A 21,594-nucleotide genomic window follows, 5' to 3' on the forward strand; every position below is an offset into this window, starting at 1 on the left:
ACTTGTCTGCCACGTCCATACAACGTCGCACTGCGACTGCGACATGGCGACCTCAATGTGACCTGACAGCGACGTAGCAAATACGTCGCCGGCCTGCTGGGAGGGTTGTTTTTTATATAATGTTACCTTTTGCAACTATGGAAGACCAGCTACATATTTGACAAAGAAACAAGGGACCATATACTATAATTATTATTGTCTCTGATAAAACAGACTAATATCCTTTATATATCTATAAATACAATGTATGAATATAAATATTAATATAAATACACTCTATGAATAAAAATATTAATATAAATGCAATGTATAAATATTAACATGAATACAATATATCAATATCAATATCAATACAATATATTAATATGAATACAATACATTAATTGTCAACATTTATCTCAATGAATGCAGGCAGATCATTGGTTTCTTTTCAATCGGGAGTTGACGATGTGCACATGTGAACTTTGCCCCCAAACGTCAGTGAACGTTTGCTAAGGGTTGAGTTGAACGCAGCAGTCAAGATGAGCGAAGTTAACGGGTCTTTCCTTCGTGTTGAGAATTTGTTGTGGCCTGGAGTGGTGACCCTCATCTCGGGGTTCCAGTTGAGTAAGTTCATGCTGTTGTCACACCGTGTAATTACTAAATCGCAGTGTATGACTCGTTTTGTGCTGTTTGGCTTTTGCTCGGGGCATCGATGGATGCGATAGCGTATCGCGGGCGCGTTTCAATTATCACTCGGGCAGACACGAGGGCGAATAAGATTTATGAATTGTTCCAGTTGGTTTCTCCTGTTAATCAACTTAATGTGTGAATGTTTTGTACACTTTAAAAGAGTTTTGTGGGAAGCCATACCTAGAACATATCTGATAAGGTGCAAACAGTTTTTATTCAACATCAGTACGTGACAATATATTCAGGAACACATCAGTGTCAACAAGATGATCTGGTTGTGAGAATCTATCATAACAAGTTCTTAACAGGTTTTAATTCCATCTGCAGCAAGACTTGCAATTGGAGTAGGTGCAGCGAGGAAGAAGCACAAGGTTGCCTACCCAGCAGTATCAGGGGACCCAGCCTTTGAAAGAGCATTTCGGGCTCAGTGAGTATACCTCATTATTGCCTCAAATATTTGTCACAATCAATCTGTTTGATCATTAAGAAAATATATCCTGTTTTTAAAATTTCAGAGTCACACTAAATGGTTGGTTGGTTTGATGTTTAATGCCACACTCAGCAATATTCCAGCTATATGGGGGCTGGCTGTTAACGAGTCTGGAGTCTGGACCAGACATTGTGTGGATCGATGCTCATGCTATTAGTCACTGGATTGTTAAATGTATCCCAGTTGCATGGGTCTATGCTCATGCTGTTGATTACTGGATTGTCTGGTCCAGATTCGATTAATCTTTAAGCACACTGCCTCATATATACAGTTAAAAAACACATGCATACCAAGGGGTTTTATGTTATGCGTGAATGTGTGTCCAGTAGTGGTGGTCCAATTAATTGAAATAATCGAAGATTGGTCGCAATGACTAAACGACCAAGCAATCGATCATGTTTTGTCATAATCGAACACAAACAATTTTGGAACACTTGTTTTGCATTAACAATATTTATCACAAGGTTGGTTTTGAATGTTACGTTTCATAAGCACTACAAGCTCGTTCCCAAGTCGTGATTAAATTTATCTTGAAGACTCCAGGAAATGTATGTTCCTAACATACTAGTCATCCTTTAAAGACGTGAAATTTGCAAAAAAAAACCAAAAGAACTGCATGTTTTTGTTCATTATTTTTTGTGCATTAACAAACAGCCAGGACAATGTGATAAATGACGTTAACCAATTATTTTCGATGACTGATCGGTTGTAATGGACCAATCATCAATTATGAGAATTTAATCAATTCCCAACACTAGTGTCCAGTAAGCACAAATGTAGAGAATGGTCACAGAAAAACAATTCACTGCATGTAGAGGACGCACAATATTATTCATTGTACCCACAACACATCTGTGTCTTTGCTAAGTGGTTGGTTGTTTCTTTCAGAGCAGTTACATGCATCATTTCATTCACCTGTCCATATGATCAATGATTCATACCCAGAGTTTGCAGTTTGAAATGAGCGACGGAGAGTAAGTTCAGATTCTGAGAACGGAGCTGTCTCTCTGGAGTGTAAGGGGCATTATGTGTCCATTCTTTTAATGACACCTTTAGAACCTTTGTCCGTGTCGAGAAAGCGCTACGATCGCTTTGAGGAACGGGGCCCAGGTCTTCTGTGTGACAAGCCAGTGCTTTAACCACTAAGCGACCCCACCGCCCCCATCAAAGCTATGACGTTGACAGGGTCAAGGAGAGCTCTCTAAACAGGATGAAGATAGATGTGTAATTGTGGATGTGTGAACAAATGCCTGGTGTAGTTCCTTCCTGGTGTGCCCTGTTGGTACCAGATAAGCTGCATATTCATTTAAAACACCGAATATATATAACCTTTATCCAATAAAAACAGGGTTTTACTCGACTCACAAATGCAGAGAATGGATGCAGATCTGGGTTAGAATTGATCTTCAGCAACCCATGCTTGATGTAAGAGGCGACTAACGGGATCGGGTGGTCAGGCTCTCTGACTTGGTTGACACATGTCATCGTATCCCAATTATGTAGATCAATGGTCATGCTGTTGATCACTGGATTGTCTTGTCCAGACTTGATTATTTACAGACCCCCGCCATATAGCTGGAATATTGCTGAGTGTGGAGTAAAACTAAAACTCACTCACTCACTTGATGGATTACAAAGCAGAAGTCACCTGAAGTGGTGATACAAGCAGAATAATTGGTATTGGTGTATAATACTAATTGTAATACTGTCCAACTTCTGTGTAATACTGCTGAGTTAGTGCATAATACTGATTGTAATATTGCCCTTTTAGTATATAATACTGAATATAATACTGCCCAGGTAGAGTATAATACTGATTGTACTATTGTCCAGATAGTGGTAATACTGACTGTGATATTTAGGGGATAACTGTACTGTGTTTGATGAATTGGGGACGTATACCGGTGGTTATATAGCCGCAAATTTAGTTATATCGGCAACGCGTACAGATATTCCCATTCTAACTCAACTCGTTTTATGCTGTTTTTTCGTGAAAGAAATTCATTATTTAAACCAGGTCAAAGGTTAATCATATCACTCCTTGAACTACACCATCGCCAGAAAAAGTAGTTCCCTTTTCAAACTACACACGTTTATTAGGCGCACACAGACTAAATCTGACAATGATGAATAGATCATAGTATTATAGATAAAATGGACGGAATTATGATGACCGCCCTCTAGTTACAGAAATGGCCGCCCGCTGATTCCTCAACTACAGGCTTTTATCAGTTCTGTTGTCAAATGACGTCACAGCAGGTGACGTCACGCTCCATAATGACGTCATAAATCGTGTTTCATGATCTAACAGTTTTGCGTCAAAAGCCAGTTGCGAGTAAGTTTTTTCAACTAAAAATTAAATTTATGATACTGTTTTGTCTTTATTAACACAAATTCCACCCATTTTAGCTGGATAGGGGAGTTAATTGACCAATGGCTTCTGCAAATGACAATGTCCTGCAAAACAGCGTTACCCTAATAGTGTAGGGATACATTCAAAGGTTTGGTGACTCGGTTTTCAAATTGCGACCGTATATGCTGATTATACGGTCGGAAATTTATAGCATTGACCAATCAAAACTTGTGTTACATACTAAGTTGAATTAGAATGTCCATTTATTGTATAATACTACCGGTAATAGTAATACTGACCAGGTAGTGTATAACACTAATTGTAATACTGACCAGATAGTGTATAACACTAATAGTAATACTGACCAGATGTGTATAACTCTAATAGTAATACTGACCAGATAGTGTATAACACTAATAGTAATACTGACCAGATAGTGTATAACACTAATTGTAATACTGACCAGATAGTGTATAACACTAATAGTAATACTGACCAGATGTGTATAACTCTAATAGTAATACTGACCAGATAGTGTATAACACTAAATGTAATACTGACCTGGGCCTAGATTTTCGAAGCTCTCTTAGAGCTAAGATAGTCGTAAGTGCCATACATTAACATTAACTTACGACTATCTTAGCGATAGAGAGCTTCGAAAATCTAGGCCTAGATAGTGTATAATATTGATTGTAATATTGTCCTGGTAATGTATGATATAAGTTGTTCACTGGTCACCAGGGGGACATGAGCTGATGTATCCTTGATGTATCCTTGATGTATCCTCGATGTTCCCATCACCCTTTCGGGCTCAGGGAACATAAACAAACATAGAGGGTACATCAACCCATGGGCCTTGAGAGACCAGTGAACAACGTATTTATCTTACCGAACACCTCAGTGTTAATTTGAAACTGTTTGAAGCACAAGTATTGGGTCATCGTAAGGTGCCAGAGTTAGGCAACAGCCTGAAACACTACAATCATGCTGTATCAAATGAATTCCTACAGTTCTGCATTCCCAGCAGGAAACACAGAAAATGTTACTGGATTGTAGGCGGGGTACATTGATTGGCTCAGCCAATCAGAAAACAATATTTATGTATGAGGTAGGATAATACTGATTGTAATATTGTCCATTTAGTGTACAATACGGAATATAATACTGCCCAGGTAGAGTATAATACTGATTGTAATATTGCCCGTTTAGTGTACAATACTGAATATAATACTGCCCAGGTAGAGTATAATACTGATTGTAATACTGTCCAGATAGTGTGTGCCAGGCTTGTGTGTAATGCTGAGTGTAATATTGCCCACATGGTGTGTAACACTGATTTATCTCCCCAGAATGAACACACTGGAGTTCCACCCTATCTTCATGACATGTCTGTGGGTCTCCTCCATCTTCTTTCATCCAGGTCAGTATCTACACAGTCACCTAATTACAGATCTAGGTGAACGGCGTCCCATTTGTCTCAGCGACAGTTCCCTGCAGTCCCATCCGCCATGCATTCAACTCCCCGATATGCCTAGATTATTTTATTGGTTGTGTTATCACAATATCCATATTCATGGGTTGATGGTTCCAAGCTGTCAGACCGTGATGGGACTTAAACTCAATGAAAGGCAGAATTATCCAACTCACTTAGACTCACAAGAAAGTCGATCTCTTTTCCTGTAAGTTTTAGAGAGTTGTGTAGTGTTCAGCTTAAGACTAGGGTATTCATCATGAAAGGATTTAGATTTAATACCCTGCGTAATTAAGTGTGTTTTAAAAGATAGTCTTTTAGAGCAAGCTTGGCCATATTTCTGCATCTTGTAACTTCCGAGCTATTGTCTGGATACTTCAGTCATCAAGCATGAACTTTAAGATTTGGTAAAATGGGTTGATAATGCTTACTTAGATATATGCCATTAATGTGTGTTTTAATACAAACTCACTTGTGTATTCCAGTAATAAAAAACATTTTTCTTTACCAGGTGTATCTGCAGGTGTAGGACTCATATACGTGTACTCGAGAGAGAAGTACTTCAAAGGTTACTGTCAGAGTGTAGAAGGGAGGTGAGTGAGATGGAGCAGTATACGTGTACTCAAGACAGAAGTACTTCAAAGGTTACTGTCAGAGTGTAGAAGGGAGGTGAGTGAGATGGAGCAGTATACGTGTACTCAAGACAGAAGTACTTCAAAGGTTACTGTCAGAGTGTAGAAGGGAGGTGAGTGAGATGGAGCAGTATACGTGTACTCAAGACAGAAGTACTTCAAAGGTTACTGTCAGAGTGTAGAAGGGAGGTAAGTGAGATAGAGCGGTATACATGTACTCGAGACAGAAGTACTTCAAAGGTTACTGTCAGAGTGTAGAAGGGAGGTAAGTGAGATAGAGCGGTATACCTGTACTCGAGAGAGAAGTACTTCAAAGGTTACTGTCAGAGTGTAGAAGGGAGGTGAGTGAGATGGAGCAGTATACGTGTACTCCAGACAGAAGTACTTCAAAGGTTACTGTCAGAGTGTAGAAGGGAGGTGAGTGAGATGGAGCAGTATACGTGTACTCAAGACAGAAGTACTTCAAAGGTTACTGTCAGAGTGTAGAAGGGAGGTGAGTGAGATGGAGCAGTATCACGTGTACTCAAGACAGAAGTACTTCAAAGGTTACTGTCAGAGTGTAGAAGGGAGGTAAGTGAGATGGAGCGGTATACCTGTACTCAGACAGAAGTACTTCAAAGGTTACTGTCAGAGTGTAGAAGGGAGGTGAGAGAGATGGAGCAGTATCACGTGTACTCCAGACAGAAGTACTTCAAAGGTTACTGTCAGAGTGTAGAAGGGAGGTGAGTGAGATGGAGCGGTATACGTGTACTCCAGACAGAAGTACTTCAAAGGTTACTGTCAGAGTGTAGAAGGGAGGTAAGTGAGATGGAGCAGTATCGTGTACTCCAGACAGAAGTACTTCAAAGGTTACTGTCAGAGTGTAGAAGGGAGGTGAGTGAGATGGAGCAGTATACGTGTACTCAAGACAGAAGTACTTCAAAGGTTACTGTCAGAGTGTAGAAGGGAGGTAAGTGAGATAGAGCGGTATACCTGTACTCGAGAGAGAGGTACTTCAAAGGTTACTGTCAGAGTGTAGAAGGGAGGTGAGTGAGATGGAGCAGTATACGTGTACTCAAGACAGAAGTACTTCAAAGGTTACTGTCAGAGTGTAGAAGGGAGGTGAGTGAGATGGAGCAGTATACGTGTACTCAAGACAGAAGTACTTCAAAGGTTACTGTCAGAGTGTAGAAGGGAGGTGAGTGAGATGGAGCAGTATACCTGTACTCAAGACAGAAGTACTTCAAAGGTTACTGTCAGAGTGTAGAAGGGAGGTGAGTGAGATGGAGCAGTATACGTGTACTCAAGACAGAAGTACTTCAAAGGTTACTGTCAGAGTGTAGAAGGGAGGTAAGTGAGATAGAGCGGTATACCTGTACTCGAGAGAGAGGTACTTCAAAGGTTACTGTCAGAGTGTAGAAGGGAGGTGAGTGAGATGGAGCAGTATCACGTGTACTCCAGACAGAAGTACTTCAAAGGTTACTGTCAGAGTGTAGAAGGGAGGTAAAGTGAGATGGAGCAGTATCACGTGTACTCGAGACAGAAGTACTTCAAAGGTTACTGTCAGAGTGTAGAAGGGAGGTGAGTGAGATGGAGCAGTATCACGTGTACTCAAGACAGAAGTACTTCAAAGGTTACTGTCAGAGTGTAGAAGGGAGGTGAGTGAGATGGAGCAGTATACGTGTACTCGAGACAGAAGTACTTCAAAGGTTACTGTCAGAGTGTAGAAGGGAGGTAAGTGAGATGGAGCAGTATACGTGTACTCGAGACAGAAGTACTTCAAAGGTTACTGTCAGAGTGTAGAAGGGAGGTAAGTGAGATGGAGCAGTATCGTGTACTCAGACAGAAGTACTTCAAAGGTTACTGTCAGAGTGTAGAAGGGGAGGTAAGTGAGATGAAGCGGTATACCTGTACTCGAGACAGAAGTACTTCAAAGGTTACTGTCAGAGTGTAGAGAAGGGAGGTGAGTGAGAGATAGAGCAGTATACGTGCAAAAAGGTTACTGTCAGAGTGTAGAAGGGAGGGGTGAGGTGAGGATGGAGCAGTATACCTGTACCAAGACAGAAGGCACTTGGGCCACTGTCAGGTGTAGAAGGGAGGTGGAGTGAGATGGAGCTGGATAACCTGTACTTCAGACAGAAGTACTTCAAAGGTTACTGTCAGGTGTAGAAGGGAGGTGAGTAGGGATGGAGCCCGGGTATACCCTGCACTCAAGACAGAAGTACTTCAAAGGTTACTGTCAGAGTGTAGAAGGGAGGTGAGAGGCTCGGGAGGAGATGGAGCAGTATCAAAGTGTAGAAGGGAGGTGGTGAGATGGAGCAATATCACATTACTGAAGACAGAAGTACCTCACAAAGGTTACTGTCAGAGTGTAGAAGGGGAGTGAGTGAGATGGCAGCATCACGTGTACTCAAGACAGAAGCACTTCGCTAGTTACTGTCAGAGTGTAGAAGGGAGGTGGACTAAGAGGATGGACCAGTATAATCTGTACTCGAGACAGGAGTACTTCAAGCTGTTACTGTCAGAGTGTAGAAGGGGAGGTAAGGATGGGATAGTATTCAGTAGTACTCCAGACAGAAGTACCAAAGGTTACTGTCAGAGTGTAGAAGGGAGGTGAGTGAGATGAGAGCAGTATACCTGTACTCCAGACAGAAGTACTTCAAAGGTTACTGTCAGAGTGTAGAAGGGAGGTAAGTGAGATAGAGCGGTATACCTGTACTCGAGAGAGAGGTACTTCAAAGGTTACTGTCAGAGTGTAGAAGGGAGGTAGTGAGTGAGATAGAGCAGTATCACGTGTACTCAGACAGAAGTACCAAAGGTTACTGTCAGAGTGTAGAAGGGAGGTGAGTGAGATAGAGCGGTATACCTGTACTCAGACAGAAGTACCAAAGGTTACTGTCAGAGTGTAGAAGGGAGGTGAGTGAGATGGAGCAGTATCGTGTACTTTCGAGACAGAAGTACTTCCAAAGGTTACTGTCAGAGTGTAGAAGGGAGGTAAGTGAGATAGAGCAGGTATACCTGTACTCAAGACAGAAGTACTTCAAAGGTTACTGTTGGAGTGTAGAAGGAGGTGAGTGAGATGGAGCAGTATCATTATTGTACTCAAGACAGAAGTACTTCAAAGGTTACTGTCAGAGTGTAGAAGGGAGGTGAGTGAGATGGAGCAGTATCGTGTACTCGAGACAGAAGTACTTCAAAGGTTACTGTCAGAGTGTAGAAGGGAGGTAAGTGAGATGGAGGCGGTATACCTGTACTCAAGACAGAAGTACTTCAAAGGTTACTGTCAGAGTGTAGAAGGGAGGTGAGTGAGATAGAGCAGTATCCTGTACTCGGAGACAGAAGTACTTCAAAGGTTACTGTCAGAGTGTAGAAGGGAGGTGAGTGAGATGGAGCAGTATACCTGTACTCAAGACAGAAGTACTTCAAAGGTTACTGTCAGAGTGTAGAAGGGAGGTAAGTGAGATGGAGCAGTATCGTGTACTCAAGACAGAAGTACTTCAAAGGTTACTGTCAGAGTGTAGAAGGGAGGTAAGTGAGATAGAGCTGCATATCGCGTGTACTCAAGACAGAAGTACTTCAAAGGTTACCGTCAGAGTGTAGAAGGGAGGTAAGTGAGATAGAGCGGTATACGTGTACTCAAGACAGAAGTACTTCAAAGGTTACTGTCAGAGTGTAGAAGGGAGGTAAGTGAGATAGAGTGGTATACGTGTACTCGAGACAGAAGTACTTCAAAGGTTACTGTCAGAGTGTAGAATGAGGTAAGTGAGATAGAGCTGCGGTATACGTGTACTCAAGACAGAAGTACTTCAAAGGTTACTGTCAGAGTGTAGAAGGGAGGTAAGTGAGATGGAGCAGTATACGTGTACTCAAGACAGAAGTACTTCAAAGGTTACTGTCAGAGTGTAGAAGGGAGGTAAGTGAGATGGAGCAGTATACGTGTACTCGAGACAGAAGTACTTCAAAGGTTACTGTCAGAGTGTAGAAGGGAGGTAAGTGAGATAGAGCGGTATACGTGTACTCAAGACAGAAGTACTTCAAAGGTTACTGTCAGAGTGTAGAAGGAGGTGAGTGAGATGGAGCAGTATACGCTGTACTCAGGAGACAGAAGTACTTCAAAGGTTACTGTCAGAGTGTAGAAGGGAGGTAAGTGAGATAGAGCAGTATACGTGTACTCCAGACAGAAGTACTTCAAAGGTTACTGTCAGAGTGTAGAAGGGAGGTAAGTGAGATGGAGCAGTATACGTGTACTCCAGACAGAAGTACTTCAAAGGTTACTGTCAGAGTGTAGAAGGGAGGTAAGTGAGATGGATTGGTATACGTGTACTCCAGACAGAAGTACTTCAAAGGTTACTGTCAGAGTGTAGAAGGGAGGTAAGTGAGATGGAGCAGTATACGTGTACTCGAGACAGAAGTACTTCAAAGGTTACTGTCAGAGTGTAGAAGGGAGGTAAGTGAGATAGAGCGGTATACATGTACTCGAGACAGAAGTACTTCAAAGGTTACTGTCAGAGTGTAGAAGGGAGGTAAGTGAGATGGAGCAGTATACGTGTATCCTCGAGACAGAAGTACTTCAAAGGTTACTGTCAGAGTGTAGAAGGGAGGTAAGTGAGATGGAGCAGTTTACATGTACTGAATTTTCAGGAAGCAGTTAGTCACACAGATTGTATGTGAGTCCCCATAGAATGAAAATTGCATCCTGTAAAAATCATTGACTTTATACTGACACTATATCAAACACAATGTTTGTTCTACCAGGTTGCCGGGCTTCATACTGGGAGTGAAGTGTCTACAGATCCTGCTGGTCACCGGTGCAGCTGGACTCATCACGGTGGGCCTCCGCCACTACACCGGGACGGACCTGGCCAGCATCGCACGCTCATACATCAGCAAGGTGCTGCCAATCAACTAGGCCATCGCTCATCGCCAAGCTGATGATATTGAAATGGATTGATTGTTGTGATTTAAATCATTTATTTTTATAATAATAATTTTTAAGGTATAGATTAACATTTTAGTCTTTATTTTATGTTGTTTCTGTTTTCTTCTTTAGTGAGTGAGTGAGTGAGCATGGTTTTACGCCGCTTTTAGCAATATTCCAGCAATATCACGGCGGGGGACACCAGAAATGGGCTTCACACATTGTACCCATATGGGGAATCGTACCCGGGCCTTCAGCGTGACGAGCGAAACGCTTTGACCACTAGGCTACCCCATCGCCCCTTTCTTTAGCATATCCAGGACACATATGAACAGTCACCATACACAAATGTAACGTGACGGGTAATTGTTAATCATAATCAAGCTTCTTTTGAACCAGTGCTTTTAGAAAAAAGAAATGGATTGTTTTTTCTTCAAACCTTTAGAAAGTTGACTTGCCTAGTATCACACTGAAGTGGCCTTCATTAACTGAGCATAGGTATCTTTGTGAGGAAAGAAATGATGTCATCTCTGAAATCAAACTAAGTGTCTCCTAACAGAGTTTCAGGACAGAGTTTGCAGTGGACACTACTCCCTCTGGAAGGTGGAACATGGGTAGACTGCCATCAATCATTTCATTGAGTCACAGAAAGCATCCTAACTCTCCTACCCAGAGTTCCATGTGGCAAGCCAGCATAGTACCTCTGCCACAGGCCTGAAAAATGTGACGATTCGTCACATCTTGCAATGTCCATTCAATATAATGTATAGATTTCTTTTACTCTTTTATTTTTGACGAGTCTGCACATCTAACTAAACATCTTTTATAGAATGGTTTAGTTTCACTGAGAAAATATCCAAAAACAGGTAACACTATTTCGATTTGCATAGCGATCCTTTGTTTACATAGGTTGTATGGCTCCACGTGCTGTCATCGAAGCTGATGGAGAGCAAACGATGCAGCCAGTTTGATATCTAAATATGTACTGTCATAGACCTAACTGTCGCTAACTGGACGAATATATATGTAACAATGTAAAACATTATGAAGAGAGCGCCGAGAAGCTTTTGGGAGTCCAGTCTCTTCTTATTATGAATATGCGCGTTTTATTACAAACAAGAGAAAAGTCCGGTCACGTGATATGCAAATTAGCTTGTGGCAGTGATGTTATGTTAACCGCGGGGTGTGAGCATCCTCTGTATGTCTAGGTCAATACTGCAAGTTGGATGTTGCCAATCAGGTACCAGTCTAGCAGTGAACACTACAGGTTTTACCAAACTGCAGGCCTTGGAGATGTAGAGGACGAGCAAGATGGGATGTTCTGCAAATGTCGGTCACATAGTCATGCGAAGAACTAATGTTGTAACTGTTCAACATAACTTCCACCCTCAAACTTACAGAAACAGGAAATGACTTTATTATGTACAGAAGGTTGCCTTTCATAGCCTTTCTCTGCTATTGTGTCAATTAGTACTTCCATATATGTAGCCATTCTATATATGTATTTCTGTCTAATTTTCATCCACTGCAATATTTTGTCAATTTTCCACCTGTTGCCTTGACACATGTTCTATTAAGAATATTTCTTAGACATTATCTATGCAACCACTCAGGACTCAAGTCAAGCCGGGTAAATTCACCGTGGTGTCACAGACATCTTCATGTATCTGTTGTACGGAGGTGCAGTGGTGATCACTCTGTGTTGATGATGCCAGCTTCATCTGCCACAAAATACCACATTATTTACCTCATGTTTCACACATCAATTTGTTAGATTGTTTTCTGGACCATGTTTATATCTGTTACTTTATATGTTGATGTTGTTTGAGCTTGTTGATTATGTTGAAGTGAGCTACATACACTGTACTGTTAAACCTTTTAATCCGAAATTAATCATTTCCTGTGAAATTCGGATTACCAAATCTCACAATAAAATAATAATTACTATGGAGAAATGTTCTTTGTCTATATGCAACCATTGCTGATCCAAAGGATTCTGAAATTATGTTGACTGAAGCACCAAGTTTCTCTACGGAGTGAGCTCTTCATGTAAGGCTCTGGTAACACGGTGTGCTGTAGCCTTGCCTTTATGTACAGGGAAACTCGGGCACAGTATTGTCATGTTGAGGTCAGGGATGTGTACAGTATTGTCATGTCAAGGTAGAAAATGTGTACAGTATTGTCATGTGGGGGTCAGGAATGTGTACAGTGTGTACAGTATTGTCATGTTGAGGTCAGGAATGTGTACAGTATTGTCATGTCAAGGTCAGGGATGTGTACAGTATTGTCATGTTAAGGTCAGGGATGTGTACAGTATACAGTCAGGAATGTGTACAGTATTGTCATGTCAAGGTAAAAATGTGTACAGTATTGTCATGTGGGGGTCAGGAATGTGTACAGTATTGTCATGTCAAGGTCAGGAATGTGTACAGTATTGTCATGAGGTCAGGAATGTGTACAGTATTGTCATGTCAAGGTCAGGAATGTGTACAGTATTGTCATGTCAAGGTCAGGAATGTGTACAGTATTGTCATGTCAAGGTCAGGGAATGTGTACAGTATTGTCATATTGGAGGTGAGGGATGTGTACAGTATTGTCATGTCAAGGTCAGAATGTGTACAGTATTGTCATGTCAAGGTCAGAATGTGTACAGTATTATCATGTTGAGGTCAGGAATGTGTACAGTATTGTCATGTTGGGGTCAGTAATGTGTACAGTATTGTCATGTTAGGGTCAGGAATGTGTACAGTATTGTCATGTCAAGGTCAGGAATGTGTACAGTATTGTCATGTCAAGGTCAGGAATGTGTACAGTATTGTCATGTTCAAGGTCAGGAATGTGTACAGTATTGTCATGTCAAGGTCAGGAATGTGTACAGTATTGTCATGTCAAGGTCAGGAATGTGTACAGTATTGTCATGTCAAGGTCAGGAATGTGTACAGTATTGTCATGTTGAGGTCAGAATGTACAGTATTGTCATGTCAAGGTCAGGAATGTGTACAGTATTGTCATGTTCAGGGAGGTCAGGAATGTGTACAGTATTGTCATGTTGGGGTCAGGAATGTGTACAGTATTGTCATGTCAAGGTCAGGAATGTGTACAGTATTGTCATGTTGGGGTCAGGAATGTGTACAGTATTGTCATGTCGAGGTCAGGAATGTGTACAGTATTGTCATGTCAAGGTCAGGAATGTGTACAGTATTGTCATGTCAAGGTCAGGAATGTGTACAGTATTGTCATGTTGAGGTCAGGAATGTGTACAGTATTGTCATGTTGGGGTCAGGAATGTGTACAGTATTGTCATGTTGGGGTCAGGAATGTGTACAGTATTGTCATGTCGAGGTCAGGAATGTGTACAGTATTATAATGTTGGGGACAGGAATGTGTACAGTATTGTCATGTTGAGGTCAGGAATGTGTACAGTATTGTCATGTTGAGGTCAGGAATGTGTACAGTATTGTCATGTTGGGGTCAGGAATGTGTACAGTATTGTCATGTCAAGGTCAGGAATGTGTACAGTATTGTCATGTCAAGGTCAGGAATGTGTACAGTATTGTCATGTCAAGGTCAGGAATGTGTACAGTATTGTCATGTCAAGGTCAGGAATGTGTACAGTATTGTCATGTCAAGGTCAGGAATGTGTACAGTATTGTCATGTTGAGGTCAGGGACAAATATTGAGATGTGGAGGTTGATACTGTGGCCTGGGATACCCTGTACCTGCTAGAACCAGTAGAGTCATCATGTTGATCAACAACTGGTGTACCAGGACATTACTGGGACACACCCGGTTGTAGAAATATTACTGACTGCAGCATGAAGAATTCCCTCCCTCACTGACTTCAACCTGTAAACATGGTCCACTTTGAACACAGTATTGTCAAGACATCACTCACGCCTGGTGTGTTGTTATGCACTAGTAATGTCCCAACCGACCCACATATTAACCAGAAAGACTTGAGGTCACCCGACCTACATATCATTCAAGGCTTGCCACCCAGGGTACAAAGTTCAGGTGACAGAAAGATGGCCGGGGACTCAGTGGGTACCCCGCTTCTCCTGGAGGACATGGTCTTCCCTGCTCTCATCACTGTCCTTGCAGCCCTGCATCTGAGTAGGTGCATGCAGCTCATGTATAGGGAATTGTAAGAGATATAGGCCAGTGGCAGGTTTGTTTACATAGAAACCGGGAGGCATGGCTCAATTCTATCAAAACTTGGGAAGCTTAATGCCTTCCAACTTATCACCTAATTAAGCATGGGATATGGTTAAGAGATGTGTTTATTGACCATACAAACATCTTAAGACGCAGACAATAGTAAAATATACTACCCATCAAAAGTTTAGACTCACTTAAAGCACTCACTATATGTTATGTTGATATATATGGTAACATCAATGATGAATTTCACCACCAACTTGGGGGGGGAACCAAATGCAAACTTTTTGCAGATGATTTGCATGAGGATCATGCATCAAATTGCTGAAAAGCATGTGCAAATATCGTGCATGTGAACAGCTGCGTTTTGGTGTAGAGTTTTGTACAGAATTAGTCAATTTTCACAGAGTTTTATCATTTATTGAACTCGTGACAATAATCCATTCAAGGTAACGAATTTGTTTTTAAGTTCATGTGTAAACAGTACCTTTAAACAGTGTGAAATATTTTGCAAAATCTAGTTTAGAACAGTTGACTGAAGTAAGTGGCTTCATTTATGCTAGTGAGTCTAAACATTTGATGGGTATATCTTGTATTGTTGTACTTGACATAAGCTTATGCTTTGGTTCAAATTAATTCTATTTTTGATTTACAATTTTAATCTGTTCATGGTAATTATGGAAATGACAACAGTATAACTGACTGACTGAGTTTGGTATTACGCCGCTTTTAGCAATATTCCAGCAACATCACGGCGGGGGGACACCAGAAATGGGCTTCACACATTGTACCCATGTGGGGATTCGAACACGGGTCTTCGGCGTGACGAGCCAACGCTTTAACCACTAGGCTACCCCACCGCCCCACAACAGTATAAAGATTAATACCAATTCTTATCATAATAGAATAAAGCAGTTATATACAGTGATCAACAGCATTAGCACTGATACGATGACATGTGTCAACCAGTGAGTCTGACTACCCAATCCCGTTAGTTGCCTCTTACGGGTTATCTCCCAAAACTTAGACCGCCATATCTTAGACAGCCGTAACTTAGACACTAATGAAGGGGATTAATTAAGACAACACCCATGGCTGAAATGGAACAGTCCTAATTAGTGTTCCCTGCTGAGTAGACCTAGCTTGTAAATAAATAAAACAATTGAAACTGTAAAGTATGTGTAAATGTATGAAGGACATTTAGAAGTGGAATGCATTTGATAAGCAAGATTTATGGAGGTCAACTTCATTATTGTGAATAACACAACGTTTCGGAGTGTATGCTTACTCCTTCATCACCTGGACTCTCACCTGATGATTTTGTGTACAAATCATTTATTCTCCAAGCAAAATTTTCAAAATGTAATGACTATAACTGCTATATAATTCTACATTGTGAACATTATATGTACAACAGGAATCAGTTCTTTTCCAAACTTTTAGATCTTTTTCATGTCAATGTATCTCTACAAATAGAATTACTGCCAGAAGATGAAATGCTGTCTCTCTTTTCTGGAGGTGAAATGTCATGGAGATGTATGATTGTCCTATTTTGTAAATATCTGTATTCCATGGTATCCTCACTCTAGTGTGTATTTTAAATCCTTCCTTGCCTTTGCTCTGTACATGTGTGTACCTGCCTTGTGAATATGTTCTGAATATATGATATGTGATTATGATGTATGCATGTATGTGATCTTCAGATTGAAATACGTAATGAGAATGTTTTATAGTCAATATATGGCCGAGTGCTGTTTGTCTGAGTAGGGTTTGTGTATATTATAGTTTTAGATTTATATATTTATTTATTTGTTCAATTATTTATTTAACTTAGTAACTAAACTTACTAAGCAACTTACCAAACAAACAACCAACTAACGGGTTCAAATACCCGTTACCTTGACAACCGTTGCTATGGAGGTGTACTCATCAACTCTTCAAAAATATAACTGAAGTGAAAGTTATATGTATTCTTGCAATACAAAGTAAAATAATCCTGACAGCATAAATGGTTTTAACAATATTGTCAACTGAAAAATAGTATTTTCGTACATTTTCACATGCAATTCTGGGTCAATTTCATTGAACTTTAATTAACGGCTACTTAATGAAAAATATTGAGAACAGAAACATTTCTGAGTGACATGACATTTTACAAGGCCAAATAAAGAGAATGACAAAATTTCAAGTGGATATGAAATTTTGGACTTATCAACCTCTGCATGATTTTTAGGTGGGATGCTACTTAATATGCCAAGAATGGACATGATCAACATACCATATTTATTATTTAGTATTTATTTTTTATCTCTGTTTAACTTATAATAAATATGCTGAATGAACATAAAGTCTTGTCTAATTGATTCTACCGGACTGATCCATTATAACAAATAGGTATCAGCTTGAGGATTAGTTGTGCACTGAACCAGAAATGTTGTTGTTTTAAGCTGTCTAAGTTTTGGGAGGTTACCCCTCTTACAACAAGCATGGGTTGCTGAAGGCCAATTCCAACCTGGATCTTCAAGGTTGTGTGAGCATGTGTCATGTTAATTAGATATGCCTCATGTTTCCAGAAAATGTAACAGAAACTTAAAGCTTGTACAATACTATCTTATTTGATAGTTGTCATTGTAGTCTGACAGTGTGACACACTGTCCATAGTATTGACTCATAATTTGGCAGAGTCATTTGAGAAACTAAATACAAATTCTACAATTAAAACAAGGATTCTACGTTGATGAAGCTGCTGTGGATTTCCTTGCAGGCACCATAGCTCGCCGAGTGGGTCTACAACGAATCAAACTGAAGATTAGCCTCCCAAACACGACAGGGGATCCTGTCTTTGAAAGGACCTTCCGAGCACAGTAAGTGTCTAAATTGCTGATCCAGGTAATTGGATGCAACTCCAGCCATGACAATTATTATTGGAGTTGGAAAAGTCATGCATGTCATAAGCATGAACATGATAAAGTGTCAAGCTGTCCAATGATTTAATTAACACTGATTCTAATTACTTCAATTTAGATACTGATATTTGTTTCTTTTGGGAATCAAACTGATTGAAATTTAAATATTTGTTTTTTACTTTCAGCCAAAACTGTTCTGAGTTTTTTCCAATCTTCTTGAGTGTTCTGTGGGTTTCTGCCATCTTCTTTCATCCAGGTAAGACCATAAGGCAGGAACATAGATTGGTGGGGCAGGTGCTCATATGACATGTGAGAGACAGGTAGGTTGGTGATATGCCAGACAAGACAGTGAGCGAGTGAGTGAGTTTAGCTTTATGCCGCTTTTAGCAATATTCCAGCAGTGGCAGAGGCTTCACACATTGTGATTGACTACCCGTGTGGGAAATCAAACCTGGGTCTTCAAGAACATTGTGGTCAGTCAGTGGTTTTACCACTGAACTACAAGACAGCCCCTAGACAAGAGACAGGTACCATAGGTCAGCCCCATGGATTGACAGACAAGACAGGTGGGAGACAGGTAGGTCAGTGATGTGGGGATTGGTAGACAAGACAGGTGGGAGACAGGTAGGTCAGTGATGTAGGGATTGGTAGACAAGACAGGTGGGAGACAGGTAGGTCAGTGATGTGGGGATTGGTAGACAAGACAGGTAGGAGACAGGTAGGTCAGTGATGTGGGGATTGGTAGACAAGACAGGTGGGAGACAGGTAGGTCAGTGATGTGGGATTGGTAGACAAGGATTGGTAGACAAGACAGGTGGGGATTGGGACAAGACAGGTAGGTCAGTGATGTGGGATTGGTAGACAAGACAAGACAGGTAGGGAGTGACAGGACAAGGTCAGTGATGTGGGGATTGGTAGACAAGACAGGTAGGAGACAGGTAGGTCAGTGATGTGGGGATTGGTAGACAAGACAGGTGGGAGACAGGTAGGTCAGTGATGTAGGGATTGGTAGACAAGACAGGTGGGAGACAGGTAGGTCAGTGATGTGGGGATTGGTAGACAAGACAGGTAGGAGACAGGTAGGTCAGTGATGTGGGGATTGGTAGACAAGACAGGTAGGGAGACAGGTAGGTCAGTGATGTGGGGATTGGTAGACAAGACAGGTGGGAGACAGGTAGGTCAGTGATGTGGGGATTGGTAGACAAGACAGGTAGGAGACAGGAGACAGGTGATGTGGGGAGGTCAGTGATGTGGGGATTGGTAGACAAGACAGGTGGGAGACAGGTAGGTCAGTGATGTGATGATAGACAAGATTGGTAGACAGGACAGGTAGGAGACAGGTATTGGGAGACAGGTAGGTCAGTGATGTAGGGATTGGTAGACAAGACAGGTAGGAGACAGGTAGATCAGTGATGTAGGGATTGGTGACAAGACAAGACAGGTAGGGAGACAGGTAGGTCAGTGATGTGGGGATTGGTAGACATGACAGGTAGGAGACAGGTAGGAGGTCAGTGATGTCAGGGGATTGGTAGACAAGACAGGTGGGAGACAGGTAGGTCAGTGGTGGAGGGATTGGTAGACAAGACAGGACAGGTAGGTCAGTGATGTGGGGATTGGTAGAGGTAGACAGACAGTGAGTGGGAGATGATGTAGGGATTGGTAGACAAGACAGGTGGGAGACAGGTAGGTCAGTGATGTGGGGATTGGTAGACAAGACAGGTGGAGAGACAGGTAGGTCAGTGATGTGGGATTGGTAGACATGACAGGTAGGAGACAGGTAGGTCAGTGATGTGGGAATTGGTAGACAAGACAGGTGGGAGACAGGTAGGTCAGTGATGTGGGGATTGGTAGACAAGACAGGTGGGAGACTGGTAGGTCAGTGATACTGGAAAGGGCCCGGTTTGAGTGGATATAACCACCAATGTGCTTGATTTTCCAGGACTGGCGTCATTGGTAGGAGTGGTGTACATGTTCTTCAGAGAGAATTACTTCAACGGCTACAAACGAAGTCCAAAGGAAAGGTAGGTGCAGTATGAGAGTGGGTGAGCAAGTTGATTTTCATATTACACATAACCACCATTACCCCTTCAGGCATAATATTGAACAGTATTTATTTCTAAATATGACAAGGTACATTTATTTCTTAAAACTACTCACTAGATGTCTTCCTCAACACCTGTCACAGAAAGCACAAGACCATCAACACAACAAAACAGTAGCATGTCTTCATTACAATGACAAATAAGTCACATCTACACTAAAACAATTTTCTTGAAAATGTCTGCTAGGCACGTTTAAAACAATATGAACAGTACTGGTACCAATTCATTCCATGGTTTACATCTCCACCCTATTTAACACCCTCACCCTGTTTTACACCAATGAACTCTTTTTCTGCCACCCCTACTTTTTCACCTACACTGCTGTTTTACACCTACACAACCAGAGTGGGGTTCACAGACACACAACACACACACACACACACACACACACACACACACACACACACACACACACACACAACACACACACACACACACACACACTTTGAAAGTGACTTAAGACCACATTGAAGATTTTTTGCGTTGGCGGAGCCAATGGAGGGTTCAGGGGTTCGCACCCTGAACAACCCTTTTTTCAAAATTCCTTGATCCGCCCATGACTACTATGCGACTTTATCCTTTAGATACTGAATTACTGACAGTAGTAGCCCCTTCATGCCATGCTGATTCTTGTGCTGCAGTAAACTTTCTAACAAGAGACGTGCATTTCAGTGTTGAAAACTAAACGTGAACAACAAATGACTCTTTAATACCTGGAATATCAAGATGAAGAAGACCAAATATGACATGCATGACAAATTAACCAGACGCACATGTGCTTCCTATGTTTTCACTGATGGAATAGATTATTCATGTTCTCCCTTTCAGTATTGTGTCAAAGATTATAAAACTATGGCAATGACTATCTCAATGGTTACAGACTTCCTGGGTTCATCGGCAGCATCATCTGTCTCTTCGTCTTAGTCGGCACAGGTCTACTTGGAACGGTGACATTAGCGCTGCGTCGCTATGGATAAGCTGACTCTTCATCCACCTCTCTTCCTGGATCGTAAGATCCCGGGTGGATGTAACCAGAGTCCATTGCCCTCCTCCACCAAGCAAACATGGATTCAATGAGGCATTACTGAAGAGTCACGTAGTGTGTCAAGCATGTACACTAGCCCAAAAGCTTCAAATAGTTGGTGTGTGTTGACAATGCGATTAACACATGACAAACATGTTCCTAATTGAATGCTTTTACACAATTAAATATGGATCATAAGTTAAAACACTGAAAAGTGTAATATAAAGCTGATGAAAAAGCTACCCAAAACGCAGCTGAATGCAGCCAGTGACTGCAGTATCTGCATGTAGATTACAGGACAAGTCACAGTCAATGTGCATATTAAATGGTTTATTCCAGATGCAACTGAAATGCGCTTTCAGAAGTTGAAATAGTATTTTCTAAAACAGTTTTCCCATTTGTCTACATAAACCACAAAAGGTTAGGTCCACCCCCCAGCAGACTAGTTTATGACTGACTGACAACAGGGCTGGTGGTATTTGGGTCGGATTACTGCAGTTTACAGAGCTTCTCTGTAACTACCATTTGTTAACTGACTGCATATTTCTCGTGTGACATTCTGCAATAATTATATTTTGCTAATAAATCACTGCTCCTAACTCTGCACTTTTTGTTGCTTTGTTTGTTGAGACTGGAAAATCTCGTGACTGTTTCCCCTGCATGGAGTATCTATCAAAACACTGTACATGGCCAGCTCAAACAGGGCTCTCATGCATTCTTGAGTACGGGTCAGGTTTTGATGTCAATCCCACTGAAGGAATCGGACTCCTGACCAGGGGAGACAACTCACAAGTTCACTTTTGTAACAGGAGCATGCAGACTTGGTACGATGTGTGGATCCAAAATTCACTTGTGTGGTATATTACAGTTGAAATCGGGTACCCTAGTC

At 41.3% G+C, this 21,594-nt stretch overlaps 2 protein-coding genes across 2 annotated transcripts; both read left to right on the forward strand.

Annotated features, from left to right (window-relative positions):
* Positions 1–449: 449 nt before the first annotated feature.
* LOC124289483 (microsomal glutathione S-transferase 2-like) lies at positions 450–11,236 on the forward strand. The gene is made up of 5 exons (XM_046726113.1): positions 450–606; positions 1,000–1,099; positions 4,865–4,935; positions 5,498–5,579; positions 10,353–11,236. The coding sequence occupies exons 1-5, from the start codon at positions 522–524 to the stop codon at positions 10,504–10,506; spliced, it is 492 nt and encodes a 163-aa protein (XP_046582069.1). The 5' UTR covers positions 450–521; the 3' UTR covers positions 10,507–11,236.
* A 3,257-nt stretch (positions 11,237–14,493) lies between these two features.
* Positions 14,494–21,307, forward strand: LOC124289472 (leukotriene C4 synthase-like). Its single transcript, XM_046726092.1, has 5 exons — positions 14,494–14,628; positions 17,438–17,537; positions 17,765–17,835; positions 19,519–19,600; positions 20,562–21,307. The coding sequence occupies exons 1-5, from the start codon at positions 14,541–14,543 to the stop codon at positions 20,656–20,658; spliced, it is 438 nt and encodes a 145-aa protein (XP_046582048.1). The 5' UTR covers positions 14,494–14,540; the 3' UTR covers positions 20,659–21,307.
* Positions 21,308–21,594: the final 287 nt, after the last annotated feature.

The sequence above is a fragment of the Haliotis rubra genome, unplaced genomic scaffold, assembly GCF_003918875.1.
Source record: "Haliotis rubra isolate DU_JTF1 unplaced genomic scaffold, ASM391887v1 Scf442, whole genome shotgun sequence".
NCBI lineage: Eukaryota > Metazoa > Mollusca > Gastropoda > Lepetellida > Haliotidae > Haliotis > Haliotis rubra.